General features: G+C 37.8%; 1 protein-coding gene across 1 annotated transcript in view; it reads right to left on the minus strand.

Moving 5' to 3' along the window:
• PLAA (phospholipase A2 activating protein) overlaps positions 1-26,779 on the minus strand; it is a 38,805-nt gene that overhangs the window by 11,366 nt on the left and 660 nt on the right. The window contains exons 2-9 of the mRNA XM_024754612.1: positions 20,583-20,776; positions 12,070-12,170; positions 11,862-11,982; positions 9,447-9,614; positions 8,622-8,757; positions 6,377-6,546; positions 2,635-2,792; positions 1,735-1,954 (exon numbers count right to left, since the gene is read on the minus strand). Coding sequence (XP_024610380.1) covers positions 1,735-1,954; positions 2,635-2,792; positions 6,377-6,546; positions 8,622-8,757; positions 9,447-9,614; positions 11,862-11,982; positions 12,070-12,170; positions 20,583-20,776 — 1,268 coding nt within the window. The remainder of the gene's footprint in view (positions 1-1,734; positions 1,955-2,634; positions 2,793-6,376; positions 6,547-8,621; positions 8,758-9,446; positions 9,615-11,861; positions 11,983-12,069; positions 12,171-20,582; positions 20,777-26,779) is intronic.

The raw sequence follows: 26,779 nt of genomic DNA on the forward strand, positions 1-26,779 counted from the left end.
TTCCTATACGAATTCACTAGAATTCCTGCTGCTGTTGTTGCTATCAAACCACAGGCACCAACTGTGAATCTTTTAGAGAACCCCTGGGTTCATTAATTCATGTGTCAAACAGTGCATTCAGTGCTGAGATCTAGCAGGGAACAAGATTGCTTGTATCCACTGAAGCTTACAACCTACTGGAGAAAATTACAAAGGGGATGAGTGGTTCAAAGGAAACAGACTTCCCATTTATACAATTACAAATGTGTGGTGTGTGTGAGTACGTTTTGTTAGTATCTCTAAGGAAATAATCAGAGGCGTCTACAAAAAGATATATCTAAGGATGCTGACAGAGTTTCAGAGGAGCAAAAAAGCCAAATTGTTGTTAGATTTCCAGACAGAGCCAGCTGCTTTAATATCGGTCCTCCATCCCACAAGATAGCTTATAAAATACAGTACTCTTTTGTACTGTAGACTGATATTCCAACCAACAGAAATATACAGGTAATAAACATTTTTTTTTTCTTGTTCTGTCAAGTGCATCTGCTGGGAGGGTCCTATCATTTATAGTTCATAGTGAATCAGTCTGATATTCTGTTTAAGTCAACATGCAGGTGAGATTAACTTTATTATGTGAACAAACAATGGAATTTTGAACTAGAAGGAGAGGAGATAATTTAGGAGCATGAAGCATCTGTGAGGGAAGAAGAAAAAAAAAAGACCTGAGACAGGAAGAGGATATGGGATCCTTGCAATACGAGAAAGAGCACTAGCACATGAAAGATAGAGTCAGAAATAATAGGAACCCATTAACAATAAAGTGTCAGTTTCAAATTTTTATTTAGAGCTAGCCCTATATCTAAGAAAAGACAGATATAGGGCCGCTCTATATCTATCCCATATCATGGCCTCAGTTCCCAGGGCCCAGAGCTCAGGCTAATACTTCTAGAATTAAACTCTATTTCCAAGGATCCCAGACTCAAACTAATACTACTGGGATTATAATACTACTCGCATGAGAACCTAATCCCATTAATAACATTTTAGATGCTGTATACTATGTTATAAACAACTGACTTAAAATGAACATGAGGAGGGCTTCCCTGGTGGCGCAGTGGTTGAGAGTCCGCCTGCCGATGCAGGGGACGCGGGTTCGTGCCCCAGTCCGGGAGGATCCCACATGCCGCGGAGCGGCTGGGCCCATGAGCCATGGCCGCTGAGCCTGCACGTCCGGAGCCTGTGCTCCGCAACGGGAGAGGCCACAACAGCTGGAGGCCCGCGTACCGCAAAAAAAAAAAAAAAAAAAATGAACATGTGGAATACAAATAACATGTAAACTAAAACTACCCATAGTTCAGTTCTAGATTTGATGCATAACTAACTAGTTTAGCCTCATGTGAAAACAGAATTTCTATTTACTAAATTTCACCAAAATATATATTTTAAAAAGAAGCAATAACATGAAGGAACTTACAGGTTTCTTTTCATTTCAAATGACTGAATTAGTTTCAGTTTAATTTTATTTAGTTTACAGTGTGGCTGTATTTTTGAAAGAGAATGACTTACAATTGTTTCCATAAATACAAAATTACTATATAATTTGAGCCTCAAAAATATATATCTGCGGCAAAATCCTGCTGTAGATCTTGGTTTTTATTTAAACAGCTAGTCATAATAGGTGTTTAAACACAACAAATAAAAAAAATAATCAACATTGGTGGAAGTATATAAGACTTAATACAAACCCTAACTTACCTGTAAACGGATCTGAAAAACTGGGATTCCCAAGTCCCAACATTTGACCTTTTGTGTTATCAATAATAAATTTAGCCACCTGATCCAAAAACATAGGATTCAAATCATTCTTCTGCAAGAAGTTGTATGCAGTTAACCAGGGATCGTCAGTGATGTTATATGGCAGTTTATATGATGGTCCACCTTCGTTGACATCAATTGAGAAAACATAATCAAACTCCTTTAATAGGAATATAAAAAGGAGATAAGTGATTACTATCTGTTCACATAAATTAATGACATACATAACAAGGATTTATGTTAATAATTATAGTGCTAAACTTTCTCCAAAGCACAATTTTAAAATCTTCCACTTGGCAAATAATGTTTAATAGCAACCATATGCATGTGGTGCAAGAATAGTAGTTCACTGGCAGGTAGATGTGGGGGATGGATTATTACTACATATTAATTGTAAGACCAAAGGATGGTTTCCAATTAGTTGATCTCAAGGCCAAAAGTATTAGCTGTTACCTTACCCTACTCATGAAAACATGCTGGCATTATAAGCACAGCCCTGCAGGGTCCCTCATGGCCTGTCAAGTTAAATATAACTAGGCACAAAGCATTAGATGAAAGGTGACACAGAAGCGCCTAATCCAAAATGGTTGGGAACAGCTTATCTATGTAACTACCAAAAGGCAAATAATGGCAGTGTCCATCACAAATGCAGCTCTCTCTACATGCAAAGATATTTAAAAAAAAAAAAATCTACTTCAAGACTAAGAATCTCCCCACTGAAATCTATTTTTAAATGTCAAAACACCAAAGAAAATTTTATTAGCATGGGGAAAGGGAAACGAAAACTTTTAATTTGTCTAATGCTTTAAGATAATAGCAATTAGAAAGAAGTCGACATACTTTCCCTTCATATAAAACTTTTCCAGATGTTTGCTGATTAGCACCAGATGAGCCAACAACATCACCAATTTTTATCCACCTCCCTTCACTAACACTCCACTGATAGGCTTCGACTTTCTCCCCATCTCTGATTAGGCGAGTCTGTCCTTCTCTAGTACCTTAAAATAAAAATTTTAAGAATCAAAGAGAGAATGGCAGAGTAAATTTTACAAACATTAGATAGAAAAGTTTTAACATTAAAGTTTATATATAAAAGAAAATATGTATTTTGGTTTAATAGAAAATTTTATGAAACAAAATATTTTAAAATGTAATTCTACTGGAAACTGGCCAAAAAGAAAATAATGGTTTAAAAGAAACTCTACTGCGACTTCCCTGGTGGCACAGTGGTTAAGAATCCGCCCGCCTGCCGATGCGGGGGACACGGGTTCGAGCCCTGGTCCAGGAAGATCCCACATGCCGCGGAGCAACTAAGCCCGTGTGCCACAACTACTGAGCCTGCACTCTAAAGCCCGCGAGCCACAACTACTGAGCCCACGTGCCACAACTACTGAAGCCCGCACGCCTAGAGCCCGTGCTCCGCAACAAGAGAAGCCACCGCAATGAGAAGTGAGAAGCCCACGCACTGCAATGAAGAGTAGCCCCCTCTCGCCGCAACTAGAGAAAGCCCGTGCGCAGCAATGAAGACCCGATGCAGCCAAAAATAAATAAATAAATTAATTAATTAAAAAAAACTCTATTAAGTAAAGGATGGTTAAAAACATGTGATTCTACTAAAAAGTAGCTGGCTGATCGAAAATAAAACAAATTTTATTAACAAGTATCTTCTGACAATACTTCATTTCAGTAAATGATTCTCCATTCTTCTAGCTGATCAGGCCAAAAAGAATAGAAGAGTGTGATTCCTTTCTCTCAATTCTAATCCTTCAGCAAATTCCATCAACTCTATCTTTAAAATATAGCTGAAAGACTACCTCTTCTCACCATCTCCATTGCTACCCGTTGGTACAAGCCACCATTATTTCTCCGTTGCACTGATTCAATGGCCTCCTACTATAGGCCCTGGAGCCCCCTAGAGTCTATAACACTGGCTGTTTATTCTGCCTATGACATTCTCCACATACATGTTAGCAAGATTTGCCCCCTTGTCTCCTTAAGGACTTTACCTGAAAGCCACATTCTCAGCAAGGCCTTCAGTGGCAGAGACTGCTAGCTGTCCTCCAGAGATTCCTGCTCCTATTCCAATGGGTAGAGCTGTAGCTGTCTAGTCGAAGACTACCTTATTCTGCCCCCTTACATTTTGTAGTCCCTAGATTACACACTGAGTAATGGTCAGTGGAATCTGGGTGGGTGTGATAAATGCCAGTTCTAGGCCTAGTTCATCATCTTCTACCCTCCCCTCTTATGCTGTCTGGTGGCTGAATATCTATAATTCAGGGAGACCTTGCAAGCACATGATGAAGATGGTGATTTCAGCATGGGTCCCTCAATGACCTAGAGGAGTACAATTACTCTACGAACATGTTCCAGCATACCCTGCTGTCAACTGAACTTTAAATGTGCAACAAATAACCTTCTCTTGTGTTAACCCACTGACATTTTAGGAATTATCTGTTACAGCAACCAGTGCTATCCTAAGTATTATACATTTCCTGACTACTGAATTTCAAACTCCTGTTTTATTTTTCATTAAAACTCAATGCCTGCTTTACTTTTCCCATAGTACTTATCTGACATACTTGTATATTTACTTATTAACTTTTAAATTATCTGTCTCCTCCTGTACAACATAAATTTGTGAGAACAGAGATTTCTGTCCCTTTTGTTATCTGTATTCCCCAGAGCTTAGACCAATGCAGAGCAGACAGTAGGTACCTAGTAAATATTTATTGACTGTGTACATATAGACAAAAAGATTACATTTTTGCAAAGAACTGTAAGAATATTAAAAACATGAAATAATACAGTGGTGTTCAACTTTTGGTTTCAGTATTTCTTTACAGTCAGAAATGTTATTCAGAAGCCCAAACAGCTTTTTTTTATGTAGGTTATATCAGTTGATTTACTGAATTTGAAATTAAAAATGAGAAGAGCAGAAAGTATATTTACTTCATGGAAAACAGTAATAGATCCATTACATATTGAATAAGTAATAGTTCAATGAAAAATAAGTACAGTTTTAAAAATTTAGTGAGAAGTCTGGCATTGTTGTACATTTTTGTAAATCTCTTTACTGTCTCTCTTAATAGAAGACAGCTGGATTATCACACCTGCCCCTGCATTTAACCTGTTGCAATCTGTTGCTTGGTTGATGTATACAAAGAAAATCCAGCATCACACGGATAATACAGTTGAAAAACAGAGGACTAGCTTAATAGCCTTTTCAGAAAAATGTGGGTATTCTACAAGTAGTAGATCCTAAAGGTTACAAATTTAGAATCTGAAACTGTATCAATGAATTTTTCATGCTCTATTATACTAAAATCTATTGATCTTATACTTTGAACAGTTCTTTTACCCATGTATGATTTTGTAAGACCATGAACTGGTCATTTGGAAAATACTGATTCACTGAGCTATGCAGATCTTCCATATGATTACACATTTTATTATTCAATATAAAAAAATCGCATTTGTTAATATTACCACTAATGTCACAAGTTTTCCAAAATTTCAATTTTCATTTGGAAGTCTGAATTTTATCTTTGGCAACAAATGCTGTCAGTTGTTTTCCTTAAAGTGACATTCTCGCTTTGTTCATTTTCAAAAAAATATCTGCCAAATACCTAAGCCTGAATAACCGTAGTTGTTCTTTGAAATAAAAATGGAATTCCCTGAAAAAAGGGAGTTCAGCCTGCAACTCAAATGACTGCAGAAGTACTTACCCCTGAGGCACATGGTACTTCGGTAAACTGTATGTGTACTTTACATTTTGTCATCCAGAATGTTAAAAAGGACACGTACTAAAGGGCCAAAATGTAACAAAACTAATTTTTATTGCTTCATCAGGGACACTCCTAAGGGCAGATGGCATTTTTTTCTTTTTTAATGACGACTGCATACCAGTGAAGAACACCATGACTACCTGAATAGTTTGGTGCCACTGCCTCCATCTACGTACTAAGGAGCCAGCAGTTTTACCCACCACCGCTTTTATACCATAAATGTAGATGATAACACAGTGTAAAAGGCAAGTAACATCTTAGTATTATAAAACTAGCTTTGACCACATGGATATCCTGAAAGGATCACAGAATCCCCAGGGATCCACGGACCAAGGGATCATGGACATATCCAACCTAAGATTTCATTTGAGACAACTACTGTCCTCTGATTTTAAAATCAAATGATCCCTAACGCATTAAGCAGACATTGCTTTATTTAAACTCATTTTTATTTTTAGTCTGTACAACCTCTCAGAGAATCCAATCAACCAAAAGGTATTAAATGAGTGATTTCCGAACACCTACTATATATGAGCTAAGTATTAGGTGATTTATTTAAAGAAAAAGATTCCTGTTTATGGGAACTTAGCTCCAAGTCTTTAAAACTGTGAGGCAGAGGCAAAAAGAACATGATTTTTCACTGTGGTTATGCATAATAAAAAGTCTCAAAGATCAGTACCTGGCAATGAGAATAATACTGAATGACTTAACAAAACAATCTTTTTTTCTTGTCACTCATTATTCCAAAAGGCAAACAAGGCAGCATTTTTTACTACTAGATACATTGAAATATTTACCAGGTTCATTCAGATGTTCCCTCCCAGGAAGCTGCTCAGCATTAATGTCCCCTAAATCACCAGTTTTGGAATCAATGGTTGCCTGAGAGAGTTCTCTTTCAAAAGCCTTGATTTCTTCAGCACTTGCTGTCCGATCCTCTGATTCTGTAAACACTCTAATAATACCATCACTATAAGGAAACAGAAAGTGATTTTAAGTCACTGCCACAGTAGGTTAACATTATCACATTTCAATGATCCAAAGCAAAAATAATCTGTATTTGTGAATACGAGAAATGTTACTATGTATTTATTGCTGAGTGTAGAACTATGCCGATTTCAGCACACTACCCTCTATTACTTTCTAAAGCAATGGAAAGGGTGGAAAAAGACTATTTAAGGAAAAAGTTACTGGCAAAGAACAAAGAAATATATATTTAACACAATTTTCAATTCCAAATTAAATAGTTACCATCATAAAAATCTACAGACATAGCATACACTTTTAAAATGAATATTACACACATAAGTATTATGGTATAAAGAAGGGTAGTAAACTGTTTAACTTATAAAGGGCTCAAATACCCAGGATAGGGCTTAGAAAATACTAGATGCTTGATATCCGTTCATTAGAAACGCATGGAGTCTGTCCTTACTATGCCATTAACTAGCAATGTAACCCGAATCAAGAAAAAAACAGCTTCACCTCTGGACTAGATGACAGTCCCAGGCTCTATTTTCAGAAAAATGACTTCATTTCCACAATTTCTCTTTGTGAAATTTTGGGGTAGGGAGACAAGTTAGCCACTTTCAACCGTACTAATCCTACTCACCTCTGCAGAAAATCTTTCTTACTTAACCTTCTACTAACAGCAGTGTTGCCCCTTGGTTTATTTTTCTTCAACTTTAAATGACTTTAGGGTGAAAATAACTAAACCAACAAATCAACCTCTGGCCCAGCCAAGGAGTAAAATACATCTGCTTTATTCGACACTGTATCCCTTATGGCTGTCGCCCTTTTTCCTCTTGCCTTCAGTGCCACAGTAGTCTACAATCCTTTCCCTCATCCATTTCTTCAAAAATCTCTTTATCTGTCTCCTCTCATTTACCTTTTTCTATCATTTTCTATGAAAATGTGATGTCAAAAAAGTCACTGCTAACATCTTTCAAAGCAAATCCAAAAGCTTTCCTAACTTTCCATTCCTTAACCCCTCATGTACTTATTGACACCGATCACAGTCTCCCTCCAAAATCTCTTTTCCGTCTCTGAATTTCAACATCTGGATTGCTTTTTGTTTAGGCTACTGGCTTCTCTTTTTCTACCCACAGTGTATCACAAGTTCAGTCTTTAGTTCTGCTCCTCCCCTTCTATGTTGCTTCCCTCAGAGAAAGATGCCCTATTGCTTGACTCTGGAAGTTCTGTGCCAATCTTGATCTTCAGTCTCACTTGCTACACTAGGACCCAGTCCAAATGCCCATGACCAATCTGCATGAGTGTGGCTTATCACCACTTGGATCCCAGGAAGTTATCACCTTCTTCACCAAACCAATTCCCACTCTTGTCCATTTTTATTAATGTGGACTTCTAATCATCCAAAGTTTGAAACTCTATCCTTTTCTGACACGCCCCCTTCTGATCATTTTCCCTCTGCATTATCTCATTTTCCGGTCTTTTATCCATTAGCACTGCAGGGTGAATATTTCATAACTTTACACCTACTACTGCAATTGCTTACCAACTTGGTTTCCTGCCCATTGTCACCACTAGTTAAATCTAACCTACGTATTTAATAATTCATAAGTTCTGCTTTAATCACAGCACTTCTTGCTCAAGAGCTACAACCCTTTAACCCCAAGCACTGAATCTAACAAATGCTGGACATTCCAGGTTCTCCATAATAAAGCCCCATGCTATCATCTTCCCCTGTCATCCACTGTTCCCCAGCATTGTTCCTCCACCATTTTCCTTCATTATCTTTCAAAACCCAATTCAAATTTCTTCTTCTCCAGAAAGTTTGCCCACACCAATCTCTAACTTCTCTAATTTCATGTTTCAACTGCAGAACTTACGGTGCAATACTATTGTAATATATCATGTATCATTAGTGCAAAAGCTGTTATACCTACTACTGTTTTGTTTAGTAACACAAATGTGCCTGTGGTCGCCCCAATTCACCTGAAATTCCTATGGCTTATCTCTGTGCACTCTAACACCTACCTAAGGCCTAGACACATATTACTGATTGACTGACTAGAACATGAGTACCTCGCACCAACCACAATGTCACCATTGTCTAGCACACAGCAGCACCATACAGACTGAGCTGGAAGTCGGATTGTTTGAGCACATTCCCCATGTTTCCAGATTCTCAGAGATCTGTCTTCTGCTGTTGTCACAAAATCTAAAATTAATGAATACAGGAAAAATTAGTTTGAATATATAAAATTAAGTACATTTATATATACCACCTTTCTAAATAGGCATACTGATTTTTAAACCCCAAAGTATTTATAAATTATAGCTTTAAATTTTATGTATTTGTCACTTATACAATATACAACTTCAAAGAATCACATTTTTATATATTTAACATCTTACACACTATACTTTATACCAATAAATTATAAGAAGTCTTTCCTCAGATGCCCAAGAACTTTTTTTTTTTTTTTTTTTTTGCGGTACGTGGGCCTCTCACTGCTGTGGCCTCTCCCGTTGCGGAGCACAGGCTCCGGACGCGCAGGCTCAGCGGCCATGGCTCACGGGCCAAGCCGCTCTGTGGCATGTGGGATCTTCCCGGACCGGGGCATGAACCCGTGTCCCCTGCATCGGCAGGCGGACTCTCAACCACTGCGCCACCAGGGAACCCGCCCAAGAACTTTTTACAACACACCATCAAGTCTGAATTAATATAAAGATGATCATACAGTTTCCTCCTTTAGGAAAAAGATACTTATGAAATAAAGTTACTAAATTACTCAAGTTACAGTTAGTAAATTGATTTAAATCATTAGCCCTCCGCCCCCCACCTCAAGATGGAATAGAACAATGCTCAATACAAAATTTAAAATATGTAGTATAAGACAGTCTTACCTTTACAATTTGGAAAGACAGATATGCTATAAATATAATTTGTATGACCATAAAATACTTCAAGACACTCGCCAGTGATTTGCCACCTTCTAATACTAGCATCATTTGCACAGGAGAGAAATTCTGTTTCACTCAAAATTGCCAAGCCTCTTACACAGTCTTCATGCCCTGTATTAAAAAAAAAAAGAACACAATAAATCAATAAAAATGGATCATTTGGTTGATGGCTCTATGTATTTTATTAACATTATAAAACACATACCAGTGAATATTAAAAACTGATTTTCAAGTTAGAGAAATACTTTTTTTTTTACCAGTAGAAAAACCTGATAGCCAAAATTTGTATTGTAGGCTTGGCAGTATTTTTTATCATCAGTCTTGGGAAGTTCTATATTTACCATATCTTCTCTAAATTATTTCTTAAAAATTTCTTAAACTCCTCCAGAAATAAGTTTCTGATCCCCACAATTGTTTTAAAGGAAATCCTTTATTTATTGACTGATTGATTGGCTTCACGGCATGCGGGATCTTAGTTCCCGACCAGGGATCAAACACGTGCACCCTGAAGTGGAAGCTCGGAGTCTTAACCACCGGACCACCAGCGAAGTCCTCCAATTTTTACTTGATAATTCATTTCAACTTTTCCTCACCAATAACAAGAGTAATTTATAACATATACAATATTAAAATATAAACGGATATATAACAAAGAGTAAATACCCCCTAAATTTCTCACCACATAATACTGAGATTAATATTTATAAAGCACCAAGAAAAGAAAAACTAAGATTACAAAAAAGATTTCAATTATTTAAGAGTTTGAAATAAAATATCATAGAAAAGTAAACTTTATTAAAATGTGAAATAGGTTGAGAGAGATTAATTTATCTAAAACCACACAATCAGTGGCAGAGCTAAAGCAAGAATTCAAGTTTCCTGCCTCCTGTTCCTGCCTCTTTCGATTCAACCAAAACATAAATATAAAGCCAAACATTGTTGCTTTACCAAGGGAAATATTTCATAATTTATATAAATGCAGGCATTAAAATAAAATAAAAATTAATGACTATTGATTTTTTAAAAGGGCAAGAATTTATGGAATGAAAACTTCTTGTGTTATGTTGATTGTATATATATATATATATACATGTGTGTGTATTTATTCCTCTCATCAAAGGATATTAAATGTTTTTAAAAACTTGATAAGATTCCATTTTTTTCAATATTAATTGAGGCATTGTAGATGCCACTACAATTTTTTTTAATAGACAAAACATTCTCAGAAGTTTGTGATCTAATAAAGGAGACCAGAAGTCAAAACCTTTCCCATGCTCAGTATTTCCTATGCTGATTCAGATTATCTATAACAGATTAATAAAAACTTAACACATATGTTGTATGTATGGAAGCAAAAACAAAGGGATGTTTAGTTACAACTCATTGTCTACTTTCCACCTACAGATAGTTTTATCTGCACAAAGGGACTTCTTGAAGTATTATCCAGGATGCTGATCAACTTTTAAGGAATAAATAAAAGCAAGGAAAAACAAACAAAATCATACCAAAAATGTTAAGTGCCCCACAAATAAATTATCAGTTCTAATATTAGACAGCAGATGCCTCGTTTTAGGAGTTATTTAATAGCTGAGGTTTTAAAAGACTACCCACCTGAAACTACAACATAAACAAAGCCTGAAAGTTGTTATTATTAAACAATGTACTTCAATATTAATAAAAGCACGACTGATGTTTTCCTCATATATGAAGATAACACTACTGACCCACCCTCAGTAAGACTTATGCTTGGAAGTTTCAGGCTGAACTTGTTCAAATGACAACCAAAACATAACTGAGTACCAAAAATTACATATATAAAATACACAGAAGCACATACCCATATTGTAGCTATTTATTAGTCCATATCTGGTTGTTTTATGAGCGGTCTCAGTACATATTTTAAAAAGATATTACCGGGCTTCCCTGGTGGCGCAGTGGTTAAGAATCCGCCTGCCAATGCAGGGGACACGGGTTCGAGCCCTGGTCCGGGAAGATTCCACATGCCGCGGAACAACTAAGCCCGTGAACCACAACGACTGAGCCTGCGCTCTAGAGCCCGTGAGCCACAACTACTGAAGCCCGCGCACCTAGAGCCTGTGCTCCGCGACAAGAGAAGCCACCTCAAATAGAAGCCTGTGCACTGCAACGAAGACCCAACACAGCCAAAAATAAATAAATAATTCAAAAAAAAAAGATATTATATATTAACTGTCAGAAAATTTACATTCACCCAAGTTAAACGGCTCAAATACGCTGATGTTTTTCAAATACCACTTTAAAACTTCTAAATTTTTGAAAAAAATCACCTGTGCAAATAGGAAGCAAAAAGATTACAAAAGCTGTCTACTCTGATCTTACCAGAAAAAGTCCTCTCGCATCTTCCAGCCTTCCAAAGTTTAATAGTCTTGTCTGCTGATCCAGTTAACATTAAGCCCTGCTCAGGTAATATCTTTACTGCCCATACTGCAGCTGTATGACCCTGTGAGAAAAATGGGTATTAAGTTAAATTGCCACAGAATCATCATCTTTAATTATTTTCTCGAATATTCACATAGAACTACTGTACCTGTAAGGTCATCATGCATTTGTCATTCAGCCAGACTTTAGCAGTAGTGTCCCATGAGCCACTAAGTAATGTCCCAAATTTTCCAGATGAAAGACTACAAACTAAAGGGGAAAAAGGCATTAATTAACACATTTTCATAGAGAAAAATGCTCAACCTTGCTAGTTATTAAAACACTACAATTTTAAAAACACTTTATGAAGTGACAGTATTAGCTAATTAAGGCTCAACTCAATGGAAATGCAGAAGAGTGTAGCGGTCAAGAGCACAGACTCTGGTGCCAGACCGAGTGGGTCCAAGCCCTAGCTATACCACTTAGGAGCTGTCTGACCTCAGGGATATTACTTAACATCAGATTCCTAGACTGTAAAATGAGGGAGCAGGATTAAGTGGGCTGCACAATCCCTTCCAGTTCTAAGAAACTACACAGGAAAATAATGCAAATGATTTTCAAACGCTATTTACATAGTTATTTAGGGTCACTTTAGTTAACATGACAGAAAAAACTAGAGTCAAGCTGACTCATTTCATTACTCAACAGTAGTGAAATGGTTAATTAAATGCCTTATGATCTTGATGTAACACTGTACAAGCTAAAAATTATAAGTATGAAAAATTATCTAAAAACATGGAAACAAAAAAGACAGAGTTCTGATTAAAAATGGCAGATTATCCACAGTAATGCTATAAATGGTATTAATCTACAAGGACAAAGAAAACAGAAAACAACATAACTGACTTAGCAAAATGGAGGAGGTTACACAGAAAGCGATTAGAAGCAGAGTAACTGGCCCCACAAAACTGAGACTAAGTATCCAGCCACTAGGTTCCATAGAGGATGGGGCTAAGCAGAGGACCTGAAAAATGAGAACAGTGATTCAAAGGCTGCACACAACAGAGTGAAACACTAGACCTCTCCTCTCAGCCTACAGTGTCAGGAAAGTACATCCTTATCCACTGCAGGAAGGAGACTGGAGGTTTATTCTCTGGAGGAACTGAAGCAGAGTTTCTAGACTCTGGTCACCAGGCATAATAAAGGGCTGGAATAAGGAACCCTAAGAAACACAAGGGGAATAAGTAGAAAGTCTCCATCCTGAAATGTGGTACCTACAGTCCCCCTGCTCCCACAATATCCACAGCCAGGCATACATCCCACTCCACCTAAGTAAGAGGCAGGAGGACTCTTTTCTAGAGGACTGAATAATGTTAAAGAACTCCAGATGCAGACATTCGAGAGGGTTTCCATCTAAAAAGTCACACCATCAGATCACCCTCTAACGAAGCCCACCAATCATCAAGCTCCACCTACACGAAAGAGAAAAACCAAAACAAAGAAACAGAAAAATAAGGGGGAAGGGGTTTGGGGGACCCATAAGAAACAAATTCAATTTCAGGAAGCAGAAGAAAAATCTTCAATACAGTATTATTTGCAAACAGATATTATATAAAAAAAGAACTAATGAGAGAACAAGAAAACTAAATGCTAAAAATAGAAGAACCAAACTGAAAAAATAATAAAAAAAACTAGGGGGAGAAAAGTCTCCTGAGAATTAGACCCAAAAGGCAAATACATGAAAAATAGGAAAGGATAATTAAGAAAGTTAGAAAGTAATTTCAAAATGTCCAACATCTAACAGGGATTCCAGAAAGAGATAATTGCGGAGGGGGAGGAGAAAGATGAGGCAAAGAACACAGAAATAGTACAAGAAAGATTCCTAAAAATGAAGGTCATGATATCTAGATTGAATGAACCCACAAAAGTGCCCAATGAAAGGCACTTTGAGAAACAGAGATAGACATGCATTGTGAAATTTTATAACATTAGAAATAGAGAAGACTCCAAAAGTTTGGGAGGGGACCAGAAAAGTGATGCTATTTTGATTCCCCATCTTTTCTATGGGACAAACTTCTAAATAACGTTATACATTAAAAGACAATGGAGCAATGCCTTCAAAATTCTGAGGTTAAATGGTTTTAACACAGGATTCTACATCCAGCCAAAAAATCAAATATTCAATAAGACTAGAATAAAGCTATTTTCCAATATGCAAATACAATATATTTAACCCCCATGTCACAGCTTTCTTAGGAAGCTGCAACAGCTGTATTACACTAAAATGAAAGAGTAAGTTAAGAATGACAAAACACGGGATCTAGGAAATAGGGAAATCCAGGATGACATTAGCCCAGGTAGTACCAATCCAACAAAAGGCTAGAAGGTTACAAGAGGAAGTTTCCAGGAAATACATGGAACATATAAATATTTTAACGTGTGGGGTAGCCATTAGTTATATTCATCAAATATTTTCTGCTCTTCACCCTCTAAGCAAATGGTAAGACTGAACTCCCCAGTTCCTTTGGCTTTAGGTATGCTACATGACTTGTTCTGGCATTTAAAAATGAGCAGAAATAATGTTACTTTCAGGCGGAAGCTTTAAGGATAGGTGCACAATGAAGCCATGCTCCCTCCCCACTACTCCAATCTCTGTGAAAGCACATGCTGCAGTGAAGCTTCTGTCATCCGGATCCCACAAGGAGTAGAGCCCCCTGCTGCACTGGATCTATAAGAAGCAAAGCAAACTTATTGCATTAAGCCACTGTGATTCTGGAGTTGTCTGTTACCACAACGTCACCTAGCCTACCGGACCGATTCAGAATTAGTAGCAAAAGTGAGGCACTGCTGAAGCAAAAAGCTGAAATATATGGTAGTGGCTTAACAGGCAGGTAATGAGGAGACTATTACCACAGAATAGAAGGCTGGTGCTCCTTATCATGTAGTAAGGAACATTTGATAAAGCTGTTACCGGCAATAACTCAGGACATGACAAACTTGTAGTCTAAAGAAAGAGGTTGGAAAACAGGACTTCAGTAATGGGTGTCGCTTACTATTGGTCACATTTGGCTAGGTACTAAAAGAATGGAATGAGATCAAGAACTGGCTGGTTCCCAGCCAGAAACGAAGAGTCCAAACTTAGGGATTTGCAGAGGTGGAAGAGCCAATTGCTTCTCAAGCCCAAATGAAAAATGTAAACCTGAGAAGTCCTTTCAGCAGCAAAGGACAACTGAAACCCAGCCATGCAACAGGAAAAAATCAAAAACATGGCCATCCATCCTGCACAGTGCCAAAACTTCCAAATGGATTTAAAGCATTTTCAAAGCAAAGAAAATTAAGGTTGTTGCCCTGAAAATAAATGCTTTCACCTGGGAAAACAGCTCAGGGAAAAGAACCTAAAGGTTCAGCTTTCCAACTAACGTCTGAAAGGCACAAGGTTTCAGTAGCTAAATCTGAAGAGGCACACAGGGAAAGAAAGAAGGAGAGATGGGGAGTAATACAGCAAATCTAGACTACAGCTGAGGTATGACTGCTGACAAAGAGATCTGACTGGAAATCAGACAGGTAAAAAACATAAGTTTTTCAGAGAGTTATGCTGCCAATAACTAAAAATGTCCGTGACTGTTCAAGACTTAACAGGACCCTTGTGCACCTAGCTCCCACAAGCAGAAAGCAAGTTGAAAAAGTTGGTAGTCCCCAAGGAGGGTCAATGTGACCAAGGAGAATAACAGAAAAGAATCCCAGAGGGTTAAAGGAGAGCCATGAAGAACAATGGATTGGGAAACCCCTTTTGGAGACCAGAGGGAACTGATCACAAAAACCTATCACTCTCAGAGTAGGGGGTCCTTGAAACAGCCACCCATCCGAATTTCAGATGACTACAGATTAGAAACTGCTGTCTTGCATTGCTCCCTTTTCTGAGTGGGAGTGCTTCCTCTGACTACCCTCAATATTCCACAGTTGTATACTGAGTGAATGGGTGACAGATAACTTGTGTTTTTTGGTCCACGGATCTCCAAATTTAAGAGGAACTATGTCTGGACCTGATGTAGAAACACCTGAGCATCATTTCCCTGATATTTAGAATACTATGTATCATCCAGAAATTCTTAATTTTGAACTTGATGCTGCAACTGGATGGGACTTTTGGCTTGTCTGACATTGAGAGAGAAGTGGGTATATTTTGCCTGCAGAAGAGACAGCAAGCTGAATAACTAGTGACCAGAGGGAAACTGTGGTAGCTCTCTTTTTGGGCCCTGGCACTTGCCCCGAAGTGTGGGATGGCACTTTCCTCCTCCATTACCTAAAACCGCAACTTGTAATGTAACTGGAAAGTGTTATACATATATACTGACTAAAAAACAGTACCACTCTACCATTTAGAAAATAAAATTTGGGCTAGAAAGCTAACAGAAAAATGACATGACATAAGGATGTCAATCATTAATTTCTTTATCTCCTACTCACTAACGTGGTATGTTTTAAATTTAAAAAAGAAACAAAGAAAGGAAAGAAGGGAGGAAGGGAGGGAGGGAGGGAGGAAGAAAGGAAGAAATGACATTTGGCCTCAAACCATCAAGTAACTTAACAAAATAACAAAAGATGACCTTATGATAAAGTAGAAACAAACCAGGCAGAAAAAATACTCTAAAATGTGAAGCAGTATTTTTACTGCACAGGTTTCTATGAGAAACACCTTAAAAAAAATCAAGATAGGGCTTCCCTGGTGGCGCAGTGGTTGAGAGTCCGCCTGCCGATGCGGGGGACACGGGTTTGAAATATGATTACATAAACTTTTGCATTACAAAAAAAAAAACAAGAACATATATAAAGTTAAAAAAAGATAATGAAATGAAAAAATATTTGTAACTTGTATCAAAGGATTAAAAACTCTAACTTATAAAGGACTTTTAAAATGGCCAAACCCCACATTATATGGACAAGAATATAGTTCTCAGGAAAAAAATGCCAACAGCCCTTCTGTATATGAAAAAATGATCCCTCCATAATGAGAGATGAAAATTGGCCCATACTAAAATATCATTTTTCACTTATTTTGGCAACAATCTGAAAGTCTGACAACATACTTTGTTGATAAGGGAAATACGGACGTATACTACTGTTGCTGGAAATGCAAAAAAAGTTTTAACACCTAATGTGGGGATTTGGCAATAACAAAGTTAAATATGCATTTACCCCTTGATCCAGAACTAGATATCATACCTAAGTTACACTCACAAAAGAACAAAATGACATATGCACAAAGACACTTGCACTAGCAAAAATCTGGAAACTTAGATATCCATCAATTGGGGACTGGCTAAATAGGTTAAAATAGCTATAGTACAGCTACACAATGAAATACAATGCCATAGTAAAAATGAATGACGATTTCTATATACTGCAATGAAGTAATCCGTAGAACAGTATTATCAAGCAAAAGTAGCCAGGGCAGAAAACTGCAGTAAGATACCTTCTATCTAAGAAAGAGGCAACATAAATATACATACATATTTGCTAATTTTTTTTTGAGAAAGAACAAAGTTAATAAACAATTAGTTACTTATAAGGATGGTGGGAGAAGGCAATACAGACAGAATCCAGATTTCTCTGAATGCACCATGTTGAATAGTTTTTTCTTTGCAACTATGTATGTTTTATATAATTACAAAACAAAATTAAGTTAAAAAAAAAAACCCTGGTGAGCACCACAACTCAAATTGAGGTTTCTAAATACTATCTCCCACTAAAAGAAAAACATAAGGCTTCTTGGCAAAATGGCTGACTTCAGGTCTAGAACACTTTGTACTACCAAAAGCAAGGAAGACTTCTGAAGGTCTTATCAAGAGGCCACAGGAAACAATTTTTAAAAGAGGTTTCCAATCAAATATGGGACAATTTGAGAATCAAAAAAGGAAAAAAAAAAAAAGATGTTAGGGAATCAACTCATTTTGAAACCCAGTAAAAGAGGTGAGAGAAGGGGCAAGAAAAGTGCTTATCCTGTCTTCTCTGTGTGTCTCACACGGTAACCAAAGAGTTGATGTGGAAAGTTCTTTACAGAAAAATGCTAGCTATTAAATCCAAAAATAATGGTAGAATTAGAGTATAATTTGCAAATTTTAATGAAATACTGGATCTATGCAATGATCACCAGTAGATGTTAAAGACTTATTTTCAAAGGCTGATGGGAATTTTATAAAGAATGGATGAATCTGGGCTTCCCTGGTGGCGCAGTGGTTGAGAGTCTGCCAGCCAATGCAGGGGACATGGGTTCGTGCCCCAGTCCGGGAAGATCCCACATGCCGCGGAGCGGCTGGGCCCGTGAGCCATGGCCACTGAGCCTGCGTGTCCGGTCCCTGTGCTCCGCAACGGGAGAGGCCACAACAGTGAGGGGCCCGTGTACCGCAAAAAAAAAAAAAAAAAAAAAAAAGAATGGATGAATCTTAACATCATGAAAAGAAATATTACATGCCTCCTGTTGTGCTACAACAGAAAGTATAAAATTCTTGCTCAAAACTTGAATCTGAATCTGATCAAGCTTCTAGATCTAATAGCTTACAAGACTACGGGACTGAGGAACATGAGGCTAGAGAAATGAGGCTTTAACCAGCGGAATTCAGATTACAGGAAATTCTACAGGTAAAATAAGCTGGTTTCAAATAGAGAGGGGATTTAAAAAAAGAAAGAAACCAGTAGATCAAAAGACAAGTGGACCTTTGGGTTACAATTCAAACAAACTGTAAAAAGAAACATTTGAGACAACTGGGTAAATTTGAACATTCACTGGATATTTGGTAACGAGAAATTAGGTTTTGTTTTGTTTTAGGTGTGATAATGATATTGTTTTTAAAAAAGAGAGAGGGATTTCCCTGGTGGCGCAGTGATTAAGAAGCCGCCTGCCAGTGGAGGGAACATGGGTTCGAGCCCTGGTCTGTGAAGATCCCACATGCCGTGGAGCAACTATGCCTGTGTGCAACAACTACGGAGCCTGCGTTCTAGAGCCCGCGAGCCACAACTACTGAGCCCACGTGCCACAACTACTGAAGCCCATGCGCCTAGAGCCTGTTGTCTGCAACCAGAGAAGCCACCACAATGAGAAGCCCGCGCACCCCAACAAAGAGTAGCTCCCGCTTGCCGCAACTAGAAACAGCCCGCACACAGCAATGAAGACCCAACGCAGCCAAAAATTAATTAGTTAAAAAAAAAGAGAATCCTTATCTTTTTGAGGGGTCAGCAAACTGTGGCCTGTAGGCCATCTGTTTTTGTACAGTGCACAAACTAAGAATGGTTTTTATATTTTCAAGTGGTTGAGAGAAAAAAAAAAGGTACTTCCTGACATGTGAAAATTTTGACATTCAAATTTCAGTGTCCATAAATAAAGGTTTATTGAAACACAGACATGTTCACTCATTTATTGTCAGTGGCTGCTTTTGCACACAATGGCAGAGCTGAGCAGTTGTGAAAGTGACTGTATGGCCTGCATAGCCTAAAATATTTACTACCTGGCCCTTTACAGAAAGTTTGCCAAACCCTACTGTAGTGCTATATATTGAAGTATTTACAAATGAGAGAGTATATTGGAAATTTCCTTTAAAATAATATTTTGGAAGAAGCAGAAGATGAAGCAAGATAGGCCTTGTGTTGATAATCCTTGAAGCTATGTAAATACATGAGTAGAAAAGATCATTACACTATTCTCTTTTATGTTTGTTTATATATAACTTATTATAAAATACTATGTCTCTACTTTTGTATACATTTGAAGATTTCCTTCAAAAAGTTTAAAAAAATCTGTATCACCCTGTATTGAAGATTTCCCATACCTACACACAAAACATTTTACAAACTCCTTAAAGAAATTAAGTTTAGAGTGCTTATGGGCCATACTATTTGCTTACAGATGTCCCAAACTATTCCAGATACATAAAAAAACAGTAGTACACATATTGCATTGATTAAGCATATCATTTTATAACAAAGAGCTGTTAAGCAAACACAAATCCAGGAATATAAAAGAATCAGAAATACAAATCACAGAAAATGCTGTTCAAAAGTATTAAATACTCTCAAATAATGATACCAGAACCCTAAATACATTCCTTCTGGGGCTTTAATTTGCTGCATAAATACAGACATAACAGCCCAAAGATAAAGAAGTGCTCTCAGTTTTCCTGAGTAAATGAATTTCTTGCACAAGATAGCTGAAAAACCAAAATTACAAAGTATATAAAGTCATAATCTTTTTCTTTTTACAAATGTAATCATGTCAACCATTACTGATGACAATTAAGTCTGTAACAGAGAATTTGCAGAACAATGATGATCCAAAAGGTTTTCACTATTAAGCCATAGCTATAGGTAAAAAATAATAATAATAAAAACTAGGGGGCTTCCCTGGTGGCTCAGTGGTTGAGAGTCCGCCTGCCGATGCAGGGGACACGGGTTCGTGCCCCGGTCTGGGAGGATCCCACATGCCGTGGAGCGGCTAGGCCCGTGAGCCATGGCTGCTGAGCCTGCGTGTCTGGAGCCTGTGCTCTGCAACAGGAGAGGCCACAACAGTGAGAGGCCTGCGTACCGCAAAAAAAAAAAAAAACAAAAAACTAGGGAAAGCAGATATAAGAATTTTATCTTCAAAAGGATAAAACTTATTCAAACAGAAAAATACCAAAGCATTATACTCACCAGTATTTTTGTGACCTTTTAGTACATAAAGTGGTGCTGGACTCTCCAGTGAGAAAATGCAAATATTGTGGTCATTTCCTCCAGTGGCGATTAGTCCATGAGGGTACATGTCACTTGAAGGTATGATGCATACACAAGAGACAAAATTGGAGTGGCCGCTCATACAGTGCATTTCTGTAAAGCCCCTGTTAGGACTGGAAAGACATGATAATTAATAAGATATACATTTGTCCTCTGACTTAGCCTAGGATAGACGTTGTCAAAGTACTCATTTTCTTTTAGTATCTAGGTTGAACTTTATATACCACTTTAAGAATCTATTGTTTTAAATTAAATATTAAATACCTAATTTGTCTTAGCTACTACAGAGGCTTAATCAGATTAGGAGAAGCTTAATTAGTGTTTCACTGTTAAGAGTATGTTAATTAACAGAAAGAACAAGGAAGGAAAGGAGACAAATATCATAAGTGGTTTTTTTTTTCCTCCACCTGCATTTCTACTTATCAGTGATTGTTACCTTAAGAAATCCCTAGTGAAGTGAAACATTCATGCAATTAGGATAATGGAATCTACTATCAATAAGCCGTAAACACATTGAGGACATTTGCACACTCTGAAACATTAACTCAGTACTCATTAGTATAGCATGTGTATCTAAATAGCTAGACTATCAATCACTTTCAATATGCAAACTAAAGGAACTAATACAGGGACATACAAATGACTGCTCTAGGAACACAGCGTATTAATAACTGCCTGGGAATTAGAATGATTACCAATTTGTTATACACATCCTTCACTTAGCACCACTCCCTTACATAACAGGTCAAACAACAGATTATGATACACTATATGTGGAAGGCAGTAAGTTAGCTGTAGAGGGGGATAAAAGAATTATATCCCTGATTCAAGCTAAATCAAGGAGTTTGTGATCTAGCTGAAGGAGATAAAACAACTGTACATAAAAGGGAAGACTCCCAGATAAAGACTGCACACATACTCATCTATATTCACTCCTTTCTCAAACACCACTACAACAATATGTATAATGTATATTTTATATCTATCCATCTATGTATATTTTAAGAAAGGCATAAACCCACAAGGCCAGAGAGAATAAGAAAAAAAAGAACAGAAATATAACTGAATACTGAAAGCTGACAGAAAAGTAGTAAAGGCCTTAGGATACTTGAAAAAAATGAGTTCTAAGCAGGCATGAGGGAAAGTAAGAGGCCCAATTTACCAACGAATCTGCAGAAGGCTCAAGAATTAGCAGCACTATGTATCTCTAGGAAATGGGAAGAAAAAACTAGAATTAGGAAGACTAGTTGAAAGTCTTTGGAATCAGACACAGAATCATATCAAAAAATCTTCAAAGGAAGGTATTTGGTAGTAGCTAGTTTTAACTTGTTTACTTTATTTTGGTGTTGTTTTTTTTTAAGTGTCATTTTAGAAACTTTTTTTTTTTTTTTTTTTTTGGTTGAGTTGGGTCTTTGTTGCTGGGCACGGGCTTTCTCTAGTTGCGGAGAGCGGGGGCTACTCCTCGTGGCGGTACGCAGTCTTCTCATTGCGATGGCTTCTCTTGTTGCAGAGCGCGGGCTTCAGTAGTTGCGGCTCGCAGGCTCTAGAGTGCAGGCTCAGTAGTTGTGGCACACGGGCTTAGTTGCTCCGTGGCATGTGGGATCTTCCCAGACCAGGGCTCGAACCCATGTCCCCTGCATTGGCAGGCGGATTCTTAACCACTGTGCCACCAGGGAAGCCCTAGAAACTATTTCATCAATAAGTCCAAAGAAATGTAAAAGATAGGACATGTTTAAAAATCTATATTATATAAACCACTAAATCTACCTAAATGTGTCCCTTAGCACTCCTCAGTACAGATGGATGCTTGTGTGTAACTACCGTAGTGATCTGTGAAGCTCTTAATGGCAGAATCCAGAGCTGGTTCTGTCCAAGTTTGTAGCACAATGTTGTACATGGTAATCATTAAGTACTTCATGAATCAGTGAAAAAATGCTTTAAGTGTCAAGAAAAAAAAACAACTGCCCCGCTTGTACCCAGCAAAGTCTGAAGTTTTTTCTTTAGAAAAGGTGAAAGTCTTTGGCTGGGGGTAGACACAAGGCACAGTTAATCCTTGGGGTATGAGAAACATGTACATTCACCATAGAGGCCAAGACCACCAAAGACAAAATCTAGAAGCCAGGCAATCATCCTCTAGGCAGGAGATCAGCCCTATTAAACAGTCCAGCCAGATAACCCTACAGTGAAGCTCATAGCCCTGAAGCTCCACGGATACACAGATCTTTCAAGTTTTTTAGTTCTCCACCCTTAATGGAAAGCACAGAATAAGAATTACCAGAGGGGCTTCCCTGGTGGCGCTAGTGGTTGAGAGTCCGCCTGCCGATGCAGGGGACACGGGTTCGTGCCCCGGTCTGGGAAGATCCAACATGCCGCAGAGCAGCTGAGCCCGTGAGCCCGTGAGCCCGTGAGCCCGTGAGAGGGGTAAAATAGTGACCAAAACAAACAGGGAGGGGAAATAACCAATTTGGAGGAAACAGACCACTAAGGAGAAGATAACTTTAAAAAAATCAGCATTGCCATTCTTAGGTATAAGATATTGCAACCATGAAACAAAAACATAATTTCACAAAAAGTTAAGGCAACTTCTGAGGAAGTATAGTAGAGAGAGAAAGAAATTTATAGAGAGAAATAAAAAGCAATTTAGAAACAAATTCAATATATGAATAAAAAGTTCCAGAAAAGAGGACAGAGAAAATAAGACGAAACCAAAGAATTTAAGAAAATGTCCCAGAACTTATGGACATGACTTATGGACATTAAAAGGGACCACACTTAATGAATGTGAAAAATGAATGAATATAGATCACCTCCCAGAGAGAAAAAGTAACAGGTCAAGAATAAGAATGGCTTCAGACTTCTCAACTGTAACACAGTGAATACAGTGGGGCAATGACTTCAAAATTCTGAAGAAAATTTGGAAACTACAATGCTACAAACATTTAAATTATTCTTCAGGTAGCTAGGCAGGCTAAAATCATGTTCCAATTGCAAGGTCTTAATACATTTATTATCACTGCACTGTATTTCAGGAAGCTCCTGGAGGATGTGCTCCAATAAGGTATCAAGGAAGAAAACCAAGAAAGTTAAAGGATATTGATAATAGAAATCTAAGACAAGAGGTCCAAAAAGGGATTCTTGAGAAGACAGTGAAGGGAGATCCCAGGATCAGCTGTGCACCAGAGGCAGACAGACCAGGTCAGAAAGTTTTCATCATCAGGAAAATGAAACTGTTATATATTCAATGTGTCTAGAGGTCTTGAGAGGAGAGTTAGACAACTAGCAAACAATATGAACTTGAATTAATGATAAATACATAGAAAATTAAACAAATGAAAACCAAAAATAAGACAATTATTAGCTGTAGGGAGATCATAAAATTGTTGAGGAAAAGTTATCATAGTTTATTCCACAGCTCAGGTGTAGATAGACTCTGTACAGTCACAAAACACTGATTTAGTCTACATTAAAAACTATGTTATAAGGATCAGGACATAGAAAGGATGCATATGTGATGGGGGTTGGTAGAGGGTAGAAATGACAGCTAAATTTTCATATTCCATAATAAGAACTAACAGAAAATGCTAAAACAGAAAACTAAAAGAAATTTTAAATGAAAAGAAATAGTAGTATAGCACTTTATATACAGATACGAAAGCAAAATTCAAAAATAAGCCATTAAAAGACATGAAAATTTTGTCTCCAAGAAAAGGGAATAGTGGGTCGGAGGGTAGGAAGGGAATGGCTCTAATTTCTTAAACTCTGTATAACTACTTGACTAAGGACCCAAGGTGCTGAGTGTTTACACGAGGGAGAAGTCACTCCAGCCTTGGCATGGTCAGGGAAAATTTAACACACGATGCTGAATCTGAAGTTGGCGTCTTTCAAATACAGGTAGTTTTCAAAAGGCAAAGCAATCGTTGGTGACAGACTTGGGAAATCCAGTTTACTCTGAGGTGGGCTTCTAGAGGCTTGAAGCAGTCTGCAACAATGGCATATTGACTGGTTCAGTTCAATGTACAACCAAAAAATGGCATCTCCATTCTGAAGTGCCTTCAGAAGACCAGGAGGCTTTCTGGGTTTTCAGTGGGCTCTTGTGAAAGATGAAATATCTGGTTTAGTCCACCCTAGAATAGAACTATTTTGCCTCCTTGAAACTAAATTAAATCCCCCATCATTACCAGTCCACCCCTACATTATCCACCCCAATTCAGAGCCCTATCAACAATGTACATGAGAAAATAAAAATGTTTACTACTTGGCTCCAAACATTTTCCTGCACTTCATTAATTTTATTAATATACCATGAAATAAATAGAAATTATCAGGATGTCAGCCTTGAGGACACTTTTTATCACACTAAAGATACGGCTGAGACACCTGTTAGGACGCCTAAGAGTGACTATGAGATGCTCTACCAAAGCACTTGGAAATGAGAGGAAAACAACCTTATCTCACCAGTCCCTTACTATGGAGCCCTGTGCCTGGTACAATGCAGGCTCTCAATCAGTGTTAATTGAATACCACATGAATTCTAAAAAACAAAACCAAAAGACAACATGAACTAAGTGAAAAAAACCAGTTTTCAAAGAGAGGGTCATTGCAGCTCAAAGTTTGTCAAGTTCCTGTGATCCAGTGATTTAAGCTCCTGTCAACCTACCACAGTCCTACAATGTAAAAGGTTGAGGATTTAGCTATTCAACAGAATTCAACTATTACAACAAGCATCCTTTAGCTACTCTTTACTGCAATGTTCATATCTTACTGCGCATGTGCTTCTACTGAACAAAATTTTAAATGTACAAGCTTAATCAGTAATTTGTACTCAAATACACAGAAGTTATGTATCAGTGTTACCAAGTGGTTTGGAATATCACAGAATCTTAAGCATTAGAGAAGACCTTATCTAATTCAATACAGGAGTTTCCTCTGCAATATCCCTAGTTTAGTCTGTCGTATTTTGGCTGCACTACTGCAAAAGCCTCTAAACAGGTCTCCTTCCACATTTATCCCTTTGTGACTCATTCTCCACCTGAAGCTAGCAGAAACTTCTCCACAGGTAAATCAAATAATGTTGTCCTCTGCTTGAAACTGAAGGCTTCCACCCACTAACTTCTTTCCTAAGACTTCTTCCCAGGGCATGATCTGGCTCCCGCCAGCCTCTAAGACCTGCCCTCACCTCACAGTTCATTCCCTCCTGCACATTGGGAATTTCCTCCTTCTCAATCCAGGGCCACTGTGTTTGCTCCTCCTACGGTCTACAGTGCTCTTCCAATTCAACCCTTCTTGTTCCTCACTCCCTAGACCAGCTCAAACTCAGTATCATTTAAGAAAAAAAAAACAAATACCAAAAACACCTTCCTCAGAGAGGCTTCCTTCTTTAACATCACCCTCCACTCAATTCTGTATGTTATACCTATATTTGTTTTCTTCATAGTACACATGCCAATGTGTAATTATTTACTTGGTTGTTTTTTCATCCATCTTCCCTCCCAGACTGTAGGCAGGATCTATAAACACAGGAAACTTGTCTGTCCTTTTCTTCTTCTTCCGGATCACAAACAAATAGGAGCCACTCAATAAACAGTTGTCATCTGAATTTATGGAGGAAAACGTATGGTTTCAATGAGTGAAACCTCTGATGGGAGAGTTACTACCTGAAGTAACTTACCTCAATTTTTCCCTATCTGAACTGAAATCTGTCTTCCAGGTCTTAAATTTCCTGTTACAACAACTAAATCAGGGCTAAACCCTTGAACTTGATTTGGACTGGAGCTTAACCGTCTGTTTCCTAATATTTTTTTGATTAATCTCTCTGAAAATCTTTTGAAGGCAATGGGCTTTCTCTCCCCAAGAAAACACACTCCGCCACATCAAAAAAACACACTCCGCCACATCCAGAAGACATTTGAGGGGTTTCATCCCCTCCGCCCAAGTCCATCACATACCCCAGACTAAGAAAGTCTGAGTTGGACAACGTGGAGAGGGGCCAAGACAACTTTTTGCAATGCAATTTTTGAGAACCTTAATTCTCCAATTTGAGGGAAGACTACAGAACAAATTCCAGGGCAAGAAGTGGACTTCCTTAAATTACACATGCCAGATGCTTTCACACGGCC

Source organism: Neophocaena asiaeorientalis, unplaced genomic scaffold (genome assembly GCF_003031525.2).
Source record: "Neophocaena asiaeorientalis asiaeorientalis breed wild unplaced genomic scaffold, Neophocaena_asiaeorientalis_V1.1 scaffold379, whole genome shotgun sequence".
Taxonomy (NCBI): Eukaryota; Metazoa; Chordata; class Mammalia; order Artiodactyla; family Phocoenidae; genus Neophocaena; species Neophocaena asiaeorientalis.